Raw genomic sequence first — 19,200 nt, 5'->3', positions numbered from 1 at the left:
ACCTCCTGTCTGAACTGCTCCCCACCCAGGAGCAGACTACTCCCCCCCAGTGCATTTTCTCTCTGAGGGTACCCCTGTGCCGTTGGTGGATCTCACAGGGCAGCTGGTGCCCACCAGTTCAGAGCTGGGATGTGGAGAAGGAGGCTGGTGAGAGGGGCAATGAGCTGGAAGGGAGGGGCAGCCAGAGAGGGAGGGCTGGGGAGAGAGGCAGAGGAGAGGCCAGAGGCAGTGGCCACGCCAGGCAGTACCAGGCTCCACCAGGCACCAGGCTCTCCCTCAGAAATGGGGCCAGGGGCTGGCAGCCTGAGCTAACGTCAGCATTTTGGTGTGACATGTGGGTGGGATGTGGAGTGCCATGTTACATTTGCCTCGCTTTTTTTTTGTATGTTTGTTTTGGTGTTTGACTTTTTCAAGGATTTAGCACCTATTTTAATCCTTTACAGCAATCCTGTGTGGAAGGATGGCCAGGGTTAATGATTACATCCCCCATGATCCATGGAGGAAGTGGGGCCCCGGGGGTTACTTATGCTGTCCGAGGTTATTCCATTAACCAAGACTTAAGCCCCAAAACAGACCCCACCACCACCACTGGACCCGGGCAGCTCACATGTTAAGACTCAAGCTTCAGGCTTTTGCTAACAGAGTTACAGCACCAGCACCCCTCCCACTCGAATCAGAGCTGGAATTGGACCGTTCAGGTCCTGGTTCCACACATAGCTAACCTCTGAGCCTCTATGGCTTTATTTAAAAAGGGAGGAGAAAGAGGCAGAAAAGGAAAAGTTGAGAGGAGCTAACATTTATTAAGCACTTGCAAAGTGCTGTGTAAGCATCTTTAATACATTAATTCATTTACTCCTCACATCATCAGTACCAGGAGGATATAATCATTATCCCCATTATCTCCATCCTCCACAGAGGGGAGATGGAAAGACTCAGAGAGGTTAAGTAACTTGCCCAAAGACACAGAACTAACAGGTAGTTGAGGGAGGATTCAAATCCAGGAGTCTTCATTCACGTGCACTAAACAGGGTTTTGCGGATGGTACATGAATCTTGGAAGTACGCGGAAGGGCTTTACCGTTGTTACGTCCTCTGCGTTGCCTCCTCCCCATGACGAGGTGGGGTGGCCTGGGGGGATGGTCTCTCTGTGACTCGGTGAGCCTTAAGGGGGCTCCTCGCTCCCTGCAGACGGCACGCCCCGCATCGTCTCGTCCTTCAGCGAGAAGGTGGTCAACCCCGGGGAGCAGTTCTCACTGATGTGCGCAGCCAAGGGCGCCCCGCCCCCTACCGTCACCTGGGCCCTGGACGACGAGCCCATCATGCGGGACGGAAGCCACCGCACCAGCCAGTACACCATGTCCGACGGCACCACCATCAGCCACATGAATGTCACGGGGCCCCAGATCCGCGACGGGGGCGTGTACCGGTGCACGGCGCGGAACTCGGTGGGCAGTGCTGAATATCAGGCGCGAATAAACGTAAGAGGTGCCTGTCTACATTTAAATATCAGAATAGGCTTTTGAGTTCCTTTGCCATCTCTGTGCTTACCATTCTTCTTGTGGTGATTAGTACTTATTCTTAATCGTCATTTTGATTTTAGTAGAGGTCTCTCTCCTCTCTCTCCCCGTTTCTCTGCCCTCCACAAGTCCCATCATCCATTCGTGTGTGTGTGTGTGTGTGTGTGTGTGTGTGTGTGTGTGTGTGTCTGGTACCGTTCTCCCCCTTTGCATTCCCATTCCCCATACCCCTTCACCCCTCCCACAATCCTGCCCCCCACCCCGTTCCTCCCCATCAATCTCTCTGGCCCCAGGTACACTAAGTGCTCCACTGGCGCCTACAGTCCCACCAGGGCCTTGCAAGGCCAGGGACAAGGAAGGGGAAGTGGGGCCAGGCTTGCCCTTTGATAGGGGTGTCCACCGAAGCTGTATCCCACTCCCACAATACTCCAGGAGGTGTAAGCAGCCAGGAGCCAGGGCACCAGCATCTCTCAGTCCACCCTCCCCTGGCTACCCTCCAAGACCCCAGCCATCAAGAATAGGGGACTCAGGCTGGGTGAGGGTGCCCCAAGGCAAGCACCTTCAAGAGAGGGGGAAGGAGTCCTCAAGGTAACCATCCCCGTGCCTCAGGTCTCCAGGTTGCTGTGGTGAGAGCAGAGGATCCTCTAAAGCTCTTTGCAGCCCTGTGGTGTCAGATTGGTCCTCATCTGACCCAACCAGTGAGCCCTGACACGAGAGCAGAAGAGGCACAGGGGAGTGGGGGAGAAGGGGCGCTGGACTAGGGGCACTGGTGGCTGTCATAGGCACAGGGAAGGGGAGTGGGGGGTTCATGCTAAATTCACCTGTGCCAGGTGTCCGACCCCCCATGAGAAATGTGGCCTCCCTTTGGCCACCCTCCCACCCTCTCTGAACTGGAAGGGGACAGAGCTGCAGGGTCGTGGGAGATGCCCTGGTCCTGCCCCTCACCTACTGGGGGGGGAGTTGGAAGCCCAGAGTTTCATGTACCCATTCCAGCACTAACCCTGCATGGTTGCCTCTGAGCCCCCTTTGCAATTCCCACGTGGCCATCCGCCTACCTGACCCAGGTGATGACACTCCCTCCCCTCCGCCAGTGTGATCAGAGCCCCTCTTTATAGCCCCTTCTCAGGGGCCCACAAAACACATTTACCTGTTGAAAGAAACTCATCCATTGAAGACCTTCCTATCGTCCTTTAAATAGTTAATGTATGTGCGATCCTTTTTGGTACAAGACCATTATGAGCAAATCAAATGAAAATAACAAAATCTCTACTTTTCCACTTTCACCCCCGAATCTTAACCTCCTCATAAATGAGGACTCGCCCTCCCAAATCCCAGTAACTTCTTGGTGAGGCTTTAGTTCGCTCATCTAGCCTCTCCCGTTAGGGGAACGGAGTCTCGCCCTGGGCATGAATGAATGCAAACATGTCTGTTTGCAACTAATTGAAGATAGTAACAGTAGTCCGGGAGAGACCACGGAGGCCCCCAGTTCCAACCTCTGCCTTTAGTCTTGTTTTTGTTTTTGTGGGTTTTTTTTTTTTTTGGTACGCGGGCCTCTCACTGCTGTGGCCTCTCGCATTGCGGAGCACAGGCTCCAGACGTGCAGGCTCAGCGGCCATGGCTCACAGGCCCAGCCGCTCCGCGACATGTGGGATCCTCCCGGACCGGAGCACGAACCCGTGTCCCCTGCATTGGCAGGCGGACTCTCAACCACTGCGCCACCAGGGGAGCTCTCTGCCTTTAGTCTTATAAAAAAGGCCTCCCTCTCCCCCTGCCAAATTTCCATCCCCTAAGAGTTTCCGAGTCCAAGCAACTGAGAAGAGCATCGCGGGGCAGCGCCCGGCCGTCCCTGGCTAACCGCGCCATCGCCCCTCCCCTCCCCCTCCCTCCCAACTCCTGCCCAGGCCCCCCCAGCATCCGGGCGATGAGGAACATCACAGCTGTCGCCGGGCGGGACACCCTTATCAACTGCAGGGTCATCGGCTACCCCTACTACTCCATCAAGTGGTATAAGGATGCCCTCCTGCTGCCCGACAACCACCGCCAGGTGGTGTTCGAGAACGGGACCCTCAAACTGACTGATGTGCAGAAGGGCATGGACGAAGGGGAGTACCTGTGCAGCGTCCTCATCCAGCCGCAGCTCTCCATCAGCCAGAGCGTCCACGTGGCCGTCAAAGGTAGGCCTCCCCCAACTTCCAGCCTGAACCGGAGCCCTCCTGGTCACCCAGGATTGTGGGCCACTCTTCAGCCAGCCACTCAGGCAGCGGCAGGCAATCCTGAGGGAGTGGAAAGCCACGGAAGAGAGGGCTCCGGCCTGGAGTTTGGACAAAAGGGGGCAGGGTGGAAGATTGCTGGGGGCTGGGAGGGGGGAGATTGTAGGGGGTACATAAGAAGGCCACGGGTACCTCTACATTCCAGTTCCTTCTGTGGGCTGCACGACACGGCAGCACTGGCCCAGGGGCATGAGGGGTCAGTGGCACCTGGGCAAGAGGCCCAGGTCAGAGGGGACAGGCTATATTGTTCCCCTGATGTTAGCATGGAACCACCCAGAACTCAGCAGGGCCCCTGAGAGACCAACGGGTAGGAGAGGGGCAGGAGTCGCAGAGCGGAAGCAGCAAGAAGCTGGGTGGAGGGTGCATGTGCTGGGTGCCCTGACTCCCTTCCAGGGCTCAGACTGGCCGGCCGAGGCTGCTTCTATGGGATGGGCAAGGACCTTCCACCTGCTGACGCAGCTGGAGGCCTGGAGAGCACCGCCTGGTGCCTAAACTTCTCCTCCCTCCCAGGCCCGCCACACTTACCTGGGTGAGGTCTGTGTTTTGTGCGGGGGCACCTAACACAGTGCCTGGTTCATGGCAGCCGTTCAGTAAATGTCTGTGGATTAAACAAATGAATGCATATAAATGAGCAAATAAATGAATTTGTGACTAGACGACAGCTGTCCCCTGGGTTTAGGGGCTGTGCGGGGGTGTGAAGCTCCCTCCCAAACACATTCTTTGGAACTGACAGGCCTGGAGATTGTCTGGACGGTGGGTGAGGGCAGGGTGGCCTGGTCACCTAGGAGGCAGGATGGAGAGGTGGCGCCTGCCAGGCCTGGCTAAGGAGAGGTCAGTAAAATCCAGGCAGCTGGGGTGGAAAGTCACTGGGTCAGTGGTGGCCGTGCTGGGTAAGGGGCTTATGTCCCTTTCTGAAGAGCCAGGGCAGGCTCACGCATATCCCCAAGGGACCACATGAACCCGGAGAGGGGGCCAGCCTGTGCTCTAGGGCCCATGGGAAGGAAGAGAAAGCAGGGGGGTCTGGGCCGGCAAAGGGGCCCTGGCACAGGGGGAAGGCCCCAGGGGGCCCCAGACTCCTGAAGCAAGATGGAGTGGAGGCCTTGTGGACAGGAAGAGGGGAGTCTGGGGGAAGGAAAGGTTTGGGGAGACAGATGCTGCCTCCGTTTTGGGCCCCTTCACGCGTGTGGTGAAGATGGGACCTCCCGGGGCAGATGTCAGGAGAACAGCTGGAGAAACGGAAGGTAGCAGCAAACGTGCAATCAGTGCTTCACCCCTCTGCTCCTGTCACCGGGGCTCACCCTCATCGGCACACTGGGGCCGTGTCCCATGCGCCCTTGTGCGTCCACCACCTGTCACAGTGCCAGACAGTGTTTGTTTCTTGAGCTGAAACTGAGACATTAGGCTGGGTTGGAGTGACTTTCTGGGAAGCCTGGCTCTGAGCCTGAGAACTGGGGGACGGGCTGTCTCTGTGGCCCATCTCCAGCCTGGGGAGGAGAGAGGAGACCCTAACAGCATCTGCCTCGCTGGCCCCCCCTCCACTGCTGCACCCCAGCCAGGCTGAGGGGCATCTTGGCCCCCCCTTTCAGGCTAAAACCTTTGCCCAGCCCAGGGGCCTTGTGCTGGCGGGAACCTCACAGCCCCCAGGCCCCATCCCCAGCCTGCCTTCCGTTCCCAGCATCTCGGGGCGACCTGCCTATATCCATTTCTGTCACAAGCCGTGGACCGAGAGTTTACAGTGTAAACATCACATATTAAAACATCTAACCTTTGCTCTACTCCCTTCACCCGCCTGCACCAGCGAGCATTTGGCTGGGTTTGTTGGCTTAAAAAAATAAATAAATACGAAGGCTCCAGCGAGCCTCCGAGTATGCGGAACATCCTGAAAGCTGCTTCTGCTCATCAATTATTCAGCCCCATTCAGGGAGCGATCAGTCCTAATGAATTGAATCTGATGCATTCCGTCTCAGCGACTCGCTGGGCCTGTTGTGATTGTGCTGAGCGACCATGTCTCCCAGCCCTGGGAGAGGGAAAGGGGCATGTGCGCGCGCGTGCATGTGCGTGTGTGTGTGTGTGTGCGTGCGTGCGTGCGTGCGTGCGTGTGTGTGTGTGTGTGTGTGTGTGTGTGTGATCACAGAGGGCAGAGCCCCTGCACTGGGCACATGTGGCTCCCGGCACACAGCACAAGCTTGGAGTTCAAAAGCAGGGGCATATGTGTGTGTATAGTACACAGACGTGTGTGCACACATGGCCCCTTGCCTACCCACAGGGTCTGCAAATCCAGCCCCAGAAGGGCTATAGTCACTTGTTTTCTCTCCAGACCGAGAAGCAGCATTTGTATGAGGGCTCTGGGACCCTGTGCCCCTGCCTGTCCGAAAGCTTAAACCCATCATCCCCGCTCTCTCCCAGTCTCCCTCTCCCCACTTCATTAGAATGCGCTTTTGCAGAAGAACCCATCAGAGCTGATTATGAACATGCTGCTTGATTAGCTGTTGTGCTGTTCTAAGAGCTACTCAAGGAGGAGGGTGGAGGAGGTGCCCCTGGGCGTGGAAAGCGGCCCCGACTCTGGGGGAGAGAGGGACAGGGCCCAAGGGCAGCACTCTCCACCCCACTCCTGCTGCCTGGCTGGGACGTGCGTCCCACCCAGAGGATGAGAGCAGAGAGCTGGAGTGTAGGAAAGGGCGAGTGGGGGCAGGACAGGGCACTAGAAGGCTGAGATTTGTTGGAAGTCCTACCCCCCATCTCTCTGTGAGGCCAAGAGCCCGCAGGCAGGGCAGGGCATAAACCCAGGCTGCTCCATGAGCTGGAAAAACCACTGTTGACTCCATTCCTTCTGGGACTGCTTGTCTTCTGATGAATTTTTCAAACACTGAGCTGAGGAGAGCAGAACACACCAGACACACATGCACATGCATGCTCACACACGTGCAGAGACCTGTGTACATGAGTACACACGCATGGACGCACTGTACGCATTGTACGCACGTGCATGCAACAAATAGACACATGTTAGCCTGTCCACACTTGCACACATGCAGTTGCACATACACAAATGTTCCCTCTGTCTGTATCCTCCTGTGAAGCCACATTCCTGAGCCACAAGAGGTGGCTGCAGGTGCTACCATAGAAAATGTCACCTAAGCGAGCCTGTTGTGACCCAGCAAGGCAGGAGGGCCAAGGGGAGAGAGGGTGAGGATGCTTCGAGGGCTGCCTGGACACTGACTGGCAGGGGAGAGCCAGGCTGTGGGGAAGGCAAGTGCTTGTCTCTGGGCACCCAGAGAGATCCCTGGCGGGATGCCAAGAGGAGGGCCCAGAGATCCAACCTAGATTTGGTGTCTTTAGGGCCCTCTGTAGCTGAAAAATAATGTAGCATAAAAGCATCTCTGGGCACGCGGGCCGAATGTTTAATTAACTAGGAAGGCAGGCCTGCAAGTGGGGCTTCTTGGCTTTGGCTCAGTGAGGGAACATCTCCACCCGCGCATCTGAGCCTCCGGAGCCAAAACGAGGGCATGAGGTGCTTTCTGCCCATGCTCAGTAAGGCCAGGACCCAGAGGTAGTGCCAACACACACACACACACACGCACTCACGCGCGCACCCTCACTCCCTAGTGCCTGTACTCCTCATCCACACTCTTTCCTCCCTTGCTGCTCAACAAGTCCCTGCTGTGTGCTTGGAGCCTTCAGGGAGGCCCCCTTCCACCCTAGAGAATGTATTGGGGGTTTCTATGATCGGGGGCTTAAGAGAGAGCCAACCCCCTGGCCAAAGGCCTGCCATTGGCACAGGTGGAGTTTTGGAAGGAACACACCAGAATCCAGAGGAAGGGGGCACAGCAGGTTCCGCAGGGGCAGATTGCCAAATGTACTGGGGGGAGGGAGTGCCAAGGATGCTGCTGCCAACGGCCCTTTTCCTTGGCAGAGGGAGCCAGGAGCACAGGAGCAAGCATCCTCCTTACTGGACAGGCAGCGATCACGGTGATGGCGGTGTCCACGATGAAGAGGAGGTGGACGAAGCTGTATCTATTTATTCATTCAGTGCCGTTAACTACGCACCCACTATATTCCAGGCGCTATTCTGTGAACACAGCTGTGCTCAAGACAGACAAAAATTCCTGCCCTTGGGGAGCTTACATTCTATTAGGGAAATGGTTAATAACATGAAATCCGTAAAAGATGTCTCATGTCAAATAGGGAGTGGGAATCAGAGTGCCAAGGGGCAGGAAGAGTGGTTTGCAATTTTCTTTTTTTTTTTTTTTTTTTTTTGGCGGTATGCGGGCCTCTCACTGTTGTGGCCTCTCCCGTTGCGGAGCACAGGCTCCAGACACGCAGGCTCAGCGGCCACGGCTCACGGGCCCAGCTGCTCCCCGGCATGTGGGATCTTCCCGGACCGGGGCACGAACCCGCATCCCCTACATCGGCAGACGGACTCTCAACCACTGCGCCACCAGGGAAGCCCTGCAATTTTAAATAGGGTGGTCAGGGAAGGCCTTCCTGAGAAGAGGGGGTTGCATTAAAAAAACTGAAGTGAGTTATTAGTATTCCTATAATATTAGACTTGTTACAACTGAAAAATCAGCATCAGGCTTTAGAGATTACTTTATCCAACTCCTCCGTTTTGCAGATGAGAAAACTGAGGCTCGGGGGCAGAGACAGGGTGGTGGTGACGAGGCAGCTTGCCCACGTCACTCTTGGATTACAGTGTCTTTCGCCATTTCCGTGCTGCACAAGCAGAGAAGCTCCAGCTTCACACAGCGCCCATTTTCTACTAAATGGTGCAATAAATAAAAAGGTTCGGTCCCAAAGAGAGATCATGAGAGACACCATAAAGTGTTTATGGGCTGGGCTGGCGGTCAGCATGCCGTCCTCTGTGCAACACCCCCAAACAAGTGGCCGAAACAGCTTTATGGTGGCCAGGGACCACAGGGACTGCCACGACCGCTGTGTCTTCTCAGCCATGCCAGCCTCTGACCTCTCGCCATCACAGCAACTTGCTCTGACCCTGCTTCCCTCACAGCTGACTGAGTTGCCCTCTCACCAAAGATGACTGTGGCCAGAGCAGGGCTTCCAGAGATAAATCCCTTGGTTATGCAGCATCCGTGCCCCTTACATTCAGGCCATGTGCTGGGGAAATGCTAGGAGTCATGGGCAGGAGGGGAGTCCTTGTGGACTATCAACCCTGAAGAGGTCCCTTGTCATCACCGCCCTGGAGGTGATCCGAGCCTCAGCTTCTTCTTTCACAGAAGTGGAAATGGACACACGCACACTCACCGAGCCCGCGTCCACCTCTGAGCGCAGGGGAGACACCAGAGACTCACAGTTCAGAAAGCAGTCCCATGTCCACATCACGGGGCACCCCACCCTGCTTCTCAGAGCCTCCCATCACAGCCTCCTGCCGGTGGTATTCAGCGAGCCCGTGAAGGAGCCGGGATCCCTAGGCTTTCTTCTCCCTCCAGGCGGTCCTCATGTGCTGGAGTTATAGGGTTATCGGAATGCCAGCCTGGGGCCGAGGAATTCTGTGAGCAGCTCTGGCCTCTACCACTCCCACCAAGGAGTTTCTAAGGGAACACTTATCCCCCCACAGAACCACACCTGCCCCATCAACCAGCAGCAGGGCAGAGTGGGGCAGGAAGTAAAGAGCCTTACTCCTTGGACCCCTGGGGGGTGATCTGGCCATCTACTTCCAGCAGGGCAGCAGTGCACTAGAGAGCTCTGGCTGGCCTGGGTGAATGCCTAACCGCGCCCCCCACCCACCCAGGATGGAGGTTGGCCGCTCTCTCCTTCCCTGGCCACTCGAATTGCCATTAGTGTTATTCCTGAAGACCGGAAGGGAATGACAGCCCCTGGTTGGCCTCTGCCTCTTGTCTCAGCCTTTTCCCACACTCTCACTCCATATATTTTGTAAAGCGTGTGCATCCTTTAAGCCTCTGTCCAAATGCCACCTCCTCTATGCAGCTGCGCTCACCTGACCAGATGACATCTCTTCTCGTCTCTGAGTTCAGTATCTGTGTATTCACGTGGTGCTTGTCCAATAACCACTGAGGGAAATGTCTTAACTTCCCGAGCAAATGCCATGCTTCCGGAGGTTCTATGCATATTTTAAGCATGCTTCCACTTTCCCCAGCCCACACGGAGCATAATGCCTTCACAGAGCAGGCATTTCATAAATATTAGATGAATTAGTTAATTAATGAATTAACCTGCCTTAGTAACTTATTCCATTATCTAAATCCCTTCTTACTGAGAGAGACAATCTTTGCCTTGCCTGAGCTAAATCTCCTTGCCTAGTTCCAGTCTCCACTTGCTCTGTCCTCAACGGAAATGGAGCTCTTGGCCATCCATCCCTGGGGCAAGGCCCTCTCCTTTCTAGGCAGAGCCCCCCAGCTCCTTGCTTGACCCACACATTCCCCTCTGCAGGCCCTCATGACTGCCACGACTCTCCCCATGTCCCTAGGGCTCTTAAAGGAGCCAGCTCTGGTGCTAGCAACAGCCTGAACCTCAGGAAGAACCAAGGGAGAAGCTCCCAGCTCCAAAATTCTGTAGCGTAAATACAGCATCTTGAGGAAGAGGGTAGAGCTCCCCCTTTTTCTGGATGAACCCCCATCCTGTGCTCTCCCCACCCCTTGCCCACCTCATAGGGAAACTTCTAAGCTCAACCCAGGAAATGATATCCAGACATATATTTATTCATTTACTCACCTGACAAGCATTTATTGGGCTCCTACAATTTGCCAGGTAAATAAGTCCTAGTTACTGCCCTGCAGGAACTCCCCGACACCCAGGGAAGGTGGTAATGCAAACAGATACCCCACCGGCATGTGATGAGTGCCATGATCAAGGTGTGAACCAGGTGTTGTAGGGCTGTGCAGGAGGAGGGCAGGCTTCACAGAGGAGGTGGTACTGGAGCGGGGTCTGAAAAGACAGAGAGGAGTTTCCCATGAGGCCTGCTGGGCTCTAGATTTGGGTCTTTGTGGGAAGGAAGACTGGACCAGAATTGGTTCTGCTAAACCTAAGGAGACAAACTGGCTGGCAGATCTGGGTCTCTGCAACAATTCCATCAAAAAGTCCAAGGAGCGCTTCCCTGGTGGCACAGTGGTTGAGAGTCCGCCTGCCGATGCAGAGGACACGGCTTCGTGCCACGGTCCGGGAGGATCCCACATGCCGCGGAGCGGCTTGGCCCGTGAGCCATGGCCTCTGGGCCTGCGCGTCCGGGGCCTGTGCTCTGCAATGGGAGAGGCCACAACAGTGAGACGCCCGCGTGCCGCAAAAAAAAAAAAAAAAAAAAAAAGTCCAAGGAGGCCAGAGGACTCAATCTGACCAAAGTACCCCAAAAAGGGCGGTGGGAAGATCAGCAGAGCCCAACGAGGAGTCTCCGGGAAATCTCAGCAGTGAGCATTGGGCCGTTACTAGAGTCGGGGTTCCAGAGAAATCTCTCTGGAGATATCCAAGGCCCCACAAACCGCTCAGAATACTGGGGGCAAGGCCCCAGCCCAGGGAGTAGCACAGGCAGAGTTTGGGGGTGGGGAGATCCAGACAATGACCAGAGCCCCAGAAAACCTGAACTGCAGACCTAGATTTGGGCCCATGGCAGAGCGTACATGGCGGTTACTTCCACCCAGGGCCCAGCTGTGTTCACCCAGGCCTGGGCTGAATTTCGGAGCTGTGGGTGTTTATGGAAAACCGATGGAGCCCCCGTGGCCAGAGTGAAGGGTAAGGTGGGAGGTGACATTGAGAAGGTCAGCTAAGGCCCCTGCTCTCATCGCATAGGGCATGGGGGCAACAGACCTAAATGTCACTTCCTCTGGACCTAGAACTCTTGACCAGGAGCTTCCCCAGAGATCCAGAGGGCTGCCTAGGGTTTTCCCTGTCCACACCTGGCCACTGCACAGGGACCACTTCCTCCTGAGCCCTGAAAACCCTTGGGGTGCCTTGGGCATGCATATGATGTCATCTATCCTTTTCCCCTCAGGGTTCACCCCCTGCTGTGTCCACTCTGGGTGGGGAGAGTAGCAAGCTTCCAAGGAGGGGTGGGGCTGGTGCCCGGGAGAAGGCCAGAGGACCGTGGACAGACTTGTAATCTAATTATTTGACTGCAGAAAGGATGTCTCATCTACTGGGTGCTCATCCTTGTTAAGCTAATTGTCTCCTTCTCTCTCTTCTCCCCCCACTTGCTGGGGAAGTCACTGTGTCCTAATTGAGTTATCATAAAGATAATGGCTGTTGCTCTAGCCAGAGCTGAGAAAGGAGGATCCCTCTTGCAGAGGCTCAGGCTCCAGACAGGCCCCCCCAGGGGCTGAGATGTGGGCAGTAGGAGAAGGGGAGGGCCGAATCTCTGGGGGGTGGGGGCTATGTGGATGACGTGTAGCTGGGTGAGTCTAACCAACTGGCTATCTTGCAGATGACAGGGCTCCCTCTCTGCTCTTTCCTGCCACCCATGGGGAGCTTGTTTACGAGACAAAGGGGTCTCTGGTCTGGGTATGTTTGGGGCTTTCTCAACAAGGCAACCAGCTAGCATAAGAAAGAGAGCTTGGACTTGGAGAGCATACAGATCAGGTTTCAAATCCCACAGTCCCCTCTTATGAGCTGGGTGATCTAAGGCAAATGAAGTCTCTGCTCTGAACCTCAGTTTTCTCATCTGTATAGTGGGGACAGTTAAGCCCATATCACATTATTGGTGGGAGGTGTGTATAAAGGAGCTGAAAACAACCAGTGATGGGAGCTTCCTCTCGCCCGTCCTAATGCATGAAGACAATGGGGTGGGTGATGAGACCTCTACAGGAGGAGACCAGGCTACAGCAGCCTGGCTTTAGATGAGCAGCTGTGGGGTGCACACGAAGGACAGCCTCAGCATCTGAGGCACGTCATCTCTATCCATCCCAGGCCCCCAGGCATCTGGGAGACTCAGCTCTGGGATGAGACAGTGAGCACAGGGGCACCGAGGAATGGCAGGGAAGTCAGGTTAAAAGCTGGGCAGTGTGTCAGCAAGCAGACAGGAGTCAAGAAGCACATGAGTCATCACAATTCAAGTTCCAGTACAAATCTGAAGGTCATGATTAGTTCAGGCCAGCCCAGGCCCTGAACAGAGACGGCAGATCCAGGCCTGGGTGGGCAGAGGGACGGGAGCCAGGGGACAATGACAGGGCACCCCAGGAGATTCTGCACATATGGGAAAACAGGCACCAGTGCCCATGGAACTCTATTTGCAGCCCACCCTCCTGAAGGCCAGGCAGGGATGGGCATGCTGCTGGCCAGGCTGGGGAGAGTGGGGGCCTGACAGCAGCACTCCCCTTGCCTTCCCAGTGCCCCCTCTCATCCAGCCCTTCGAATTCCCGCCTGCCTCCATTGGCCAGCTGCTCTACATCCCCTGCGTGGTGTCCTCGGGGGACATGCCCATCCGCATCACCTGGAGGAAAGATGGACAGGTGATCATCTCAGGCTCGGGCGTGACCATCGAGAGCAAGGAATTCATGAGCTCCCTGCAGATCTCCAGCGTCTCCCTCAAGCACAATGGCAACTACACATGCATCGCCAGCAACACAGCGGCCACCGTGAGCAGGGAACGCCAGCTCATCGTGCGCGGTGAGTGAGACGGGCCAGCGAGGTTGGGAGGAGGAAGGGTCCAGCTCTGTCTGCTGCTAAAAACACTCTCTTAGATTTCAAGTTTGCATCACGGGCTCAGAGAAAGTTGACTCTGGCAGGGGCCTTAAAGATCAAGAGGTTCAAACCTCTTACTCTCCAGGCCAGGACACGGAGGCCGTGAGAGGAGAAGACCCTGGCTCAGTTGGTCACTGGTGAAGTCAGAATTGGCACTCAATTCCCAGCTCCCAACCCAATGTGACTGGCAAAAGCTCTCAACATCTTGGGTTTCAGATGTTCAGAGGTGCCTGCTCCCAACTTTATAATGGTCCAGGCTGGGCTAACATTGAATGGAAGGTGCCCAAAGCCCCCAGAAAACCTATCAGAGCCCGAGATGATCTGTTCCTCCCCCACCTTCCCTCTTTCTGCAGTGCCCCCTCGATTCGTGGTGCAGCCCAACAACCAGGATGGCATCTATGGCAAGGCTGGTGTGCTCAACTGCTCGGTGGACGGCTACCCCCCACCCAAGGTCATGTGGAAGCATGCCAAGGGTAAGCCCCTGGCCAGCCAGCATCTCTGAGCATGGCCAGGGATGGGATGGGGAGGATACTAATGCGACTTGGCCTGGTCTCTACACATGCATGACTCCTAGCCCTGGGTTCTGAACTTTGAGACCCCAGGCTATACCTGAACTGGAAGTCATCCTCAGCCACCCCCAAAGGGTCTATGGACCAGGAATAGCTGTCATGCTAATTCCAGATTTCCTCTCGTCCCCGTAGATTGACCTCTCCCCTCCCCCCTCCCCCCTCCAACCCTAGAACTCAGTATACTCCCCAACTCTCCCCACCCCACCCTAGGGTCCCAGAGTCTCACTGACCCCTGCTTCTCACCAGTCCAACCTATTCTGGGATCTTGGTCCTTCTTGGAACCCAACTTCATCCCAAGGATGCATTTGGTTTCTGACTAAGCCCTGCGCCAACCTCTTATCCTTACTGTGTCCATGGCTGACTCTGGGGCAATGGGAGGAGGTATCCAAAGCCCCCCTTGGAGGATGGCTGGCTTCTTTCCCAGGCCTGACTGCCTACAACCAGGCAACCGCCATTTGAGGGCTCGATCTTCCCTTTGCCTATTGCCAAGTGGCCCAAAGAGAACTCTTTCTTCCCCTCCAAGGAATTCAGCCCAAAGGAAGCTCAGTGCCAAGGTGGGCATTGAGCTGAGGCCCCCCCAGCTCCATACCTCAGATCCATACCTCAGATCTGAGGCAGGATCAGGCTTCTGTGAGGGTCTTTCCTATTTCCCAGGAAACAAGAACTATGTGAGCTCCCAGCACTTTGGGGATGCTACAAAATGGCCCTAGATCAGCAAGAGAAAGGTATCAGCCATTCCTTGAGGCACTCCAACCCCCCAGCCTAGACACCAGACCTCCTAACTGCCGCCTCCTTTCAGGGAGCGGGAACCCCCAGCAGTACCACCCAGTGCCCCTCACCGGCCGCATCCAGATCCTACCCAACAGCTCGCTACTGATCCGCCACGTCCTGGAAGAGGACATCGGCTACTACCTCTGCCAGGCCAGCAACGGCGTGGGCACCGACATCAGCAAGTCCATGTTCCTCACTGTTAAGAGTGAGTCTTGCCCCCGTGCAACCCTCCAGACACCCCTGATCATAGACCAAGGCCCATCTCTGCACTCACCCTGCCTCCCCCTTTGGTTTCCATTGCTCCTTCTGTGAAGGGAAGGCGGGAAGGATTCCTAGACAGAGGTGGGCTTGGGAACCTCTGCTGGGGGATTCCAAAGCACTCTCATCTAAAACAATGGCCTCACTCTAAATGGCCCCGGCTCGCTCTACTCCAGTCATGATAGGCTCGTGATTTGCTGTACCACGGTATCGTACGACAGCCCATTTATTTTGCTCTGTAGGTTGGCAATTCCATCTGAAGAGTCATATCAAACAATTTATTTCTTTTATTTAATGTACACCTGCTAGTGTATAACCTGTTTGTGGCTTAGCAAGGAGACCACGTATGCAATGTAGGAGATAGGCCTATGGGCAGAAATCCTGGGTTCCAATTCCAGATCTGTCTGATGAGCTTCCTGGCTTTGGGCAAGTGACTTCACGTTTCTAGGTTCCTTTCCTCACCTGTGCTAGAGGTTCATTCCCAGCCCACTCAGCTCCCAAAATCATCGTAAGTAACACAGGAACTGATCATGGAAAGGGGAAGAAGCTTTGGAAAAGCCAAAAGGGCAGTAAAACTCACTCTAGCTCAGTACCATATCTCTGGCTTCTAAATCCCCAGACCTAGAGCCAGAATCAATGGCGTTGAAGTCTAGAATATCCCTGAGTTCTGTTAAGTCACACACAGACATTCCTACTAGACAAGCCTATCCCTTTACGCTCTTAGGGGTCTGTATAGTGAGCCCCCAGGAATCATATCAAGACAGTGTCTGGCCCTTTGTCATGAAACAGACCATGGGCCACGGAGAACAGCAGTAAGAGCCTGAGTTTTAGCATCTGACCAAGCCAACTGTGAATCTGGGCGCCGTGTGGTAATTACAGTGACCTCTAACAGGTTTCCTTGGCCTCTGTGTCTCATTTTCCTGATGTACAAAAGGAGGGTCAAGAGAGCGCCTTACCTGTTATGTTTTGTATCAAGAGTAAGTCAGATGACATGGATAACGCAACCAGTATGGTAACTGGCACCCAGTAGGCCGTCAGAGATTTAGCCACCAGTTTTGTTTTTAATGGAAGACACTCCAAGGTACGTGTAGGAAAGGCAGCTGAGAGCAGCGCCCAGTGTGCGGTCCGCCCAGCGTCTCCCTGGAGTCCCCGCCTTTAAGAATCATAGCTTCTTTATCGCTTGCCAAACCCTCACTCACTCAGCACAAGACGGGGAAGCCCCAGCAATCGATCGATGCTCGGGAAGCTCCGGGCACCGGAATCCCCGCTCTGGGGAGCTCTTCCGTCACACTATCAAAAAGCACTTTGTCCTTAATAAAACCAGGCAATCAATCTACATCCCTCAGCTGGGGAGAACTTTGCTAATTCCGCCTGCGTGTGGCAAGAGGAAATAGGAGGCACCTCGTGGAACTATCGCCGTCCTTGGTATTTGATCCTTATCTCCCCACTGTCAGCAGGAGAAAAGAGCTCAAACTCTCAGGCTTGTTTTTTTTTTTTTTTTTTGGTCTTTGCCTTTTTTCTCTAAGGTAGGGGATTCTACTGGGCAAGCGTGGCGGTGCCTTTGTGGCCCGTGGCTTCTCTGTGGCGCTGAGGTGGATTTGGGTGAAGGGAGACGCAGGGGCCAGGGGGTGGGCTGTGTGCAAGGTGACCCAGCTCACGTCGGCCTGTCCCTGATGTCCTGGGGCGTCCTGGGCAATTCTCTTCTCCCCTCTGGACCTGCATTTTTCGGTGCCATCCTCACGTCACGACCCAGGCAGCAGCTACGAGCACACACCTCGTAAATCCCGGGCAGCCTCACGAACACGCGTAGCACCAAGCCACACACTCAGCCACCACTCTCGCAGTAGCGTACACCTCTGGCCCCTCTTCCCAAGGAATGATGGGAGCTCCGTACTACTTGTCCTCACTTGTGGGCAGCATCTGGACCTTGCTCCTTCCGTCTTCCCCCTCGTCCTCATTCCAGCCACCTTGTCGCTTTGCTCCGCGTCCTTCCATAGTGAGGCACAGGCGCACGCCTTCCCTTCATCTGCTCTGTCTCACAAACACCTCCGGCTCGTATTCTCCCACTCGCCGTGCCTCCCTCATCGGCTGCCTGTGACACAGTCTCTCCGAGCTGCTCACGCAGCATCCCCCCTCACACGGCCCTCCCCTACAGGTTGCTTTCCAGCTGGGCCCCCTCCCACACCCTCTGCACACCCGGGGTCTCCAAACCCTCACCCACATGTGCCCCCTCGATGACCCTTTCCTTACACAACTTCCTCTGTCACAAACGCCTCCTTCCATTCCAGCCTCGCTCTCCCCAGTGACCTGCCAGCCATGCTAGAAGCCCCTGTGCCGCCCCAAATGCCAGCAGGAGCGGAGGAGGAATTTGAGGCCTGAGGGCAGTCAGTGTGGAGGGCTGAGCACGGCTGGGGCCTCTGCCTAGGGTTGGAGAGTCTGACTGCTTTTCAGTACCAGCCTGAATCATTCCACCCAGATCTGGCTTTCAGAAGGGGCTCCTGTGACAATGGAACCGTTTGGTGATGGGGGTGGGGTAGTCCTGACCTTCTTGAGGAACTTCCATCCCACTTCCTGCTGCTTTTCTGCGGGCACACTGCTTCAGGTAACCCACCCTCAGCTCCTCCTCTAGGACGTCCTTCCCCCTGCCTGCTCTGCCCTTTTCCTCCTTCATTCCCCCTCTACCTCTCCCACCTCCCCCAGGTAGGCGCAGGTAGATAGGGAAGGACCCACAGGACCTGGGCCCGTGGGTCACAGATGGGCTTGCCAGGGCTAAGCCCTTCCTGGTCAGCCCTCAGTCCATCCCAGACAGCCCACACCACCAGCACTCCCCCACCCCCACCGCCACCCGCAAGGCCAGCTCCAGAAAGACCTGCCATTTACAAAGCCAACTGCGCGGCTTTCCTTGATGCCCCCACCACACTCAGGAAAACGTTGACCCTATACAGCTCCACCTTGTCAGACCTCACACTTGTGTGACCTCTCAGAAGGCAAACTGACCTTAGTCCCCGCTTTAGCCAAGTAGAAGTAAGAGAGTAAATGTCTCAAAAGGATATACATCATAAAAAGCATTCAAGTGTCAAATTGGACATTTGTGGTTGCCCTCTGTTGGGAACCATTGACCCTGACAGTTTCCAGTGATAACTCAACAGTTGCTCACTGGGCACTCACTAAATAGTCCATAAAACTCTGTGGATTAGGGCACAGACTTCAGAACCAGAGAGACCTGGGTTCAAATCCCAGCTCTGCCACTTGATAGCTGTGGGATCTTGGACAGCAATCTCTGTAGGCCCCAATTTCCTCCTCTGTAAGTTTGGAAATATTATGCTATTTACTCATTGCTAAGATTCAAGTGAGACACGCACTTACAGCAATTAACACAGTACCTGACACCAAATACACATTCAATAATCATTAGCAATCATTAGTTTTAGGTGCTGAAAATCTAGTGCTGGATAAAATGGAGTCGCTGTTCTCAGGAAATTGAGGATCTTGAAGAGGAGATAGACATATACCCAAAATAACTATAATACACAAAGTGATAAGTGCCTTAAAAAGCCACAAACAATGTGACACAGAGAGAATCAGGGATGGAGTAATCAGTTTTAATTTGCAGGGCCTACAAGGGAAAGCCAAGAAAAGCTCCACAAAAGCAACAGTCACTAAGTAGGACTTGAAGGATGAAAAGGATTCTGACAAGAACCAATAGAAGCAAAGGTCATTCCATTCCAGGATGAGGACAAAGTATAGCAAGAGCGTGGAGGCAGGCAAGGCCGTGCGCGTCCTCAGATGAAGGGGGAACTTAGGGTGTCTGGTGGAGAATGAAGGGAGGATGGACAGGGAGAATACATGTGAGGTGCTTACGGGTTTGGGAAGTGAAATGTTTTCTTTTTATGCAGCGTTGACTCTCAATGTCAGGCACCAAACCAGAGTTCCGGAAGCTCAGGGGTCTGATGGCGGCTGGGATTCCAGAGGTGGTTCTTGGAGAATTGCTTTCCTCGAGGCCCCAGATTTCTAAGAGTTCGTTAAAGGGAGCAAAAGTCTTCCCTAGCCCCTGGACACCCGTGTTGGCAACCATCCAGTCCCGATTGGTCCCCACTCCTCCCTGACCCCGAGAGCGTGGGTGGTGCCTGAGCACATAGCCCAGCCTTCCCACTGGCACAGCACAGCGCTC

General features: G+C 54.9%; 1 protein-coding gene across 2 annotated transcripts in view; it reads left to right on the top strand.

Annotated features, from left to right (window-relative positions):
• DSCAML1 (DS cell adhesion molecule like 1) overlaps positions 1-19,200 on the top strand; it is a 341,768-nt gene that overhangs the window by 250,998 nt on the left and 71,570 nt on the right. For both annotated transcript variants that reach the window (XM_030837857.2, XM_060304108.1), the window contains 5 exons: positions 1,188-1,484; positions 3,418-3,690; positions 13,078-13,356; positions 13,785-13,904; positions 14,800-14,976. In XM_030837857.2, the coding sequence (XP_030693717.2) occupies positions 1,188-1,484; positions 3,418-3,690; positions 13,078-13,356; positions 13,785-13,904; positions 14,800-14,976 (1,146 nt within the window). The remainder of the gene's footprint in view (positions 1-1,187; positions 1,485-3,417; positions 3,691-13,077; positions 13,357-13,784; positions 13,905-14,799; positions 14,977-19,200) is intronic.

Source organism: Globicephala melas, chromosome 8 (assembly GCF_963455315.2).
Source record: "Globicephala melas chromosome 8, mGloMel1.2, whole genome shotgun sequence".
NCBI lineage: Eukaryota > Metazoa > Chordata > Mammalia > Artiodactyla > Delphinidae > Globicephala > Globicephala melas.
Note: the sequence above shows the minus strand (reverse complement) of the source record. Positions and strands in the feature narration are given on the sequence as shown.